At 33.8% G+C, this 4401-nt stretch overlaps 1 protein-coding gene across 1 annotated transcript in view; it reads left to right on the forward strand.

Annotated features, from left to right (window-relative positions):
* Positions 1-4401, forward strand: part of MYO16 (myosin XVI) — a 494098-nt gene that overhangs the window by 113979 nt on the left and 375718 nt on the right. The window contains exon 4 of the mRNA XM_023519764.1: positions 1993-2136. Coding sequence (XP_023375532.1) covers positions 1993-2136 — 144 coding nt within the window. The remainder of the gene's footprint in view (positions 1-1992; positions 2137-4401) is intronic.

Consider the following 4401-nt stretch of genomic DNA (forward strand, 5'->3'; position numbering starts at 1 on the left):
TTCACTTATTTAAAGTCGTTTCTCTGTTTCATTTTGCATAATTGTATTACTGTCTTCCAATTCAATAATCCTGTCTTTTGTAATATGTTGTCTGTTTTAATCCCAGCCAGTAGTATACTTTTCATTCCAGCCATCGTATTTCTCATCTTTAGGAGTTAAATATGAGACTTTTTAATATCTTTTATATTTCTAATTACTATATTCAATAATTTCTCTAGCTTTTCAAACATATGAAATATAACTATGATAACAGTTTTAACACTCAGATTTGCTAATTCTAACAGGCATATCATTCTGTGTTTACATTGATCACTTTTTCTCCTCATTGTGGGTCTTGTTTTCCTGCTTTCTTGTATATCTGGAAATTTTTTCTTGGATGCTAGACATAGTAAAATTTGCATTGTTGGGTACTGAATATTTTTGTATTTCTGTAAATAATCTTGAGCTCTGTTTTAGGTCAGTTAGTTGGAAATCGTTTGATCCTTTCTGAACTTGGATTTAATATTATTTTAGGTGAGAACATAGCAATGTTTTGTTTAGGACCAATATTTTTCTACCATGGAGGCAAAAGACATTGTATATTACCCAACGCCCCATGAATTATGAAGCTTCTAGCCTAGTTGGTGGAAATAGGCACTATTTCTGGCAGTTTATAAGCTCTAAGTCCTCTTTTTTTTTCAGGAGGTTCTTTCTTTGGCCTTGGGTGGTTTCCTAGAATGTATTTATTGATGATGACTCAGCTGAGCATTTGATGGGAGTGTCTGCAGACCTTTGAAGTTCCTTTTGTGTGAAGTTCTGCGCTGTCTGCTCTTGTGCATTCTAGCCAATTTGATTTTTCTGGACATTCAGTTCAGTCTCCTCCTGTGTGGCCCTGGTTAATTGGGGTTCTCCCCTCCTTGTTGTAGCTTGGGAAGTCCTTCAAGGTAGTGGCCTGGAGCAATAGCAACAATAGGGGTGCTTTTTTTGTTCCCAGCTCTCAGAGGCCATGACTGTGTGTGTTTACTAGTTGATTCAGGTGAGAAGGTAAGTATAGTCTCTGTTACTCAAAAGTGGAAGTCCTTGAATGAATCGTTTTTAATTTTACTATCTAGTGAAAGGGTGGATACATTGATATGACATTATTTCTGGTAGTAGCATTGATTTGTAACTTCTTTTTTGGTAGGGAAATCTATGCATCCAAATACTATAAAAAGCATATATTTACAACCTAAATATTTTATGGATAGGTATTTAACCCATTAGTAGGTCTTTTTTATTTTAATGTTTTACTAATTTTACTAATATGTATTTGACGTTGATATAGCATATGATACAAATGTGAAAAAGACTTATACAAGAGCTGAATAACTTTCACCGCCCAGTGCAAAATGAATATGTGAGATTCTACAAAAGTTATTAAAAATTCAAGATAATGACAGCAGAGCATTAAACCAAGTGCATCTAAGCACAGCTGTATAGACCATATACCCATGAAGCCAGCCCTGGATTATATGTATAATATTAAGATGAGTTCTAACTATAAATAGTAAATAAAAATTAAGAACAAAATAAGTTTCTGGAGGTTTTGATTTAGTATATTATAGAATATTCATCAAATACAATGTTATGCAATGACAAACTATACATGTTTTAAAGCAAAAGGACCATATGATCAAATCTGTATTTTAGAAAGATAATTCTGATAAATGATCCAAGATTTTCTGATAATACCATTTATAAATGAGGAGAAACCAAGTGGCAAAATATTTTTTCCTTAATATCTGCCCCTTTTTCTTAATTTTCTTTCCACTGTCCATGGACTCAGTTTCCCCTTAGGTCTTACATGTGCCCTTTCCTTCTTGATTAGTTGAGAAACATGAATACGTTCTTTCCCAGGTTAGCTCCACCTCTAAGCTTCTAAAATTGGCATTGAAGTTTACTATCCATGGAAATTTAGAATAAACCTTGTCGTAGTTTGTTATAATATTATATTTCCTTTCCCCCTTTTTTCAGTGTGCTCGGTATGATAATGCCTTCATTGCAGAGATCTTGATTGACAGAGGAGTCAATGTCAACCACCAGGATGAAGATTTTTGGACACCAATGCACATTGCCTGTGCATGTGATAACCCTGATATTGTCCTGCTCCTCGTATTAGTAAGTAAAGCAGTTTAGTTTATTACCATTTGAAGACTTAATGGCATATAAAAGGCTACATAATTATCTAATAATATTTCACAACATGTAATACTTCAGCTGAGAAAAAAATGTGTGTATATATCATCACTTATTTTCCTGGAATTATAAGATAATTAGAGATGAGGGTTGTGGGCCACATAGTTTATAAACCAAATCGTATAGCTATAGGCCAGGCTCTAATTCTCTTGCTTTTTTCTTGGATGTTATATGTCTTGATTCTTAACATGTCAGTCCTAACTATAATGGTTTGATAATTTGCTGTTGTTTTTAAATTAATTTTCCTAATTTTTAGCCAACTAATAAGGAGATAATGGCTTGCATTGAATTTTTTTCTCTTGTTTACATCTAGTAAAGACGTGTCTGCAACATTTATTTATATGAAAATGAAAATTTTAAGTATAAGTATAATATTGGAGTTATTTATAGCTTAGACCGTGATATTACTCCTCAGACATGCATTCATTCTTTTGTTAAAAAACAGTGCCAGCACTTTATAGACACTCAATGTATACTTGTTGAATACATAGATAAACAAATGAGTGACAGAATGGCACTTTTTACAAGTCCGGCTGAATTTAATATTACCATTATTAACTCATACATAATAAAAAGTGTCTTATGGCCCCATTCATCTTTTTACATATTCTAGAATTCTTCATCCTACTCATTCTATACTTATGCTTAGAAGTGCTTGCTTTAGCACACAAATTGTCTCAGTGTCCAATAACGTTGCTTTTCTTTACTAGACAGAATTGAGAAATAGAAACTGATTTTATTTAATGTGTAAACATAGAGTTAAATCTATAATTGTCATACAATATTTTCATGGTCCTGTAATGCTGTTTCTCACATCATAGAATAATCTGACCTCATATAGAAAGTTATACATCTCCTAGTTAGTGCTATACAGTGAACTTCATATACTGATCACTGTCCTCATTCATTTAACTATTATTTGTTGATCACCAACTATTTTTTAATGTATTTTGTCCTTCAAGTAAATTATAGTTTATTCATTCATTCAGCAAATATTTATTGAGTGACTACTATATTCCAAGTGTTACATAGTGAATAAAAAAGACATTTAACATTGTAGAGTAATGACAAAAACGAACAAAAGCAAACAATATAAGTGTACCACCAAGCAATTTTATTAATGGATTAAGCAAGTCTGAGTAGCCTTATTGCCACTGTCTTATAGCCAGTCCACCATCCATCCATAGAAATAATTTACTTTTAAAAAATGATGAAATACACCATCATAAAAATTATAATTAATATAAAAATATGTTCCTGCTAACAACCTCAAAATTGAGATTTAGTTTCCTTAAATACAATTGTGCATTTAGTGCTTCATGTCCAATATACTTTTCATTTTCCAAAGTTTATTGATGAGTAAGAGAAACTGTGCACATTCACTCATTCAATAAATATTTGAATACCTTCTGTTCTTTACTAATGGAGTCATCAGGGAACAAACGAAGCAAAAATCCCTGTCTCTTGGAGCTTCCATTCCACTGGGGAGAAACAGGAAACAAATATGTAAACGAATGAAATATATAGCATGTCAACCAAAGGGAATTGTTGGAGGAGACAAGAAGGATTAGAGAGCATTAAGAGATTGCCTGATGGAGAAGGTGATGTTTGAGCCATGAGCGTGGTGGAAATGTGGGTGCAACATGTGCCAGGCAGAGAATGGCAAGTACAAAGCTGTGTTGGAATCATCTTGTGCTTGTGCAACAGCAAGGAGACCAGTGCAGCTCAAGTGGAATAGATGAAGTCAGGGCAGAGCATGAAGTCAGAGAGACAGTGGAGCTAATCAAGCTTGTTGCAGAGATGTTAATATCTACTTTTACCCCAGGTGATTAAGAGAGCCTTTGGAGGGCTTTGAGTGGAGAAGTGACATGATCTGATTTACCCTTAAAAAGATCATTCTGGCTACTCTGTTGAAAATAGACAAAGGGAAGAGAAGTATGGAGAAACACTTATAGTAAACTATTGCCATTGTCCAGGCTAGACATAGTGGAGGTGGCGACAAGCGGCCAATATCTGTATATTTTGAAGATCAAGTTTTCATTATTTGGTGTGGGACTGGAATAGGAGTCAAGAATGACTTCCACTTTTTCGATCTGAGAACTGTAGGGTTGGAATTTGGGTTTGCTGAAATGGAGAAGAATGTTAGAATGAGTGGCATGGAGTTGGGCTTAAAAATGAATGAAAAAT

This window comes from Pteropus vampyrus, unplaced genomic scaffold, assembly GCF_000151845.1.
Source record: "Pteropus vampyrus isolate Shadow unplaced genomic scaffold, Pvam_2.0 Scaffold236, whole genome shotgun sequence".
Taxonomy (NCBI): domain Eukaryota; kingdom Metazoa; phylum Chordata; class Mammalia; order Chiroptera; family Pteropodidae; genus Pteropus; species Pteropus vampyrus.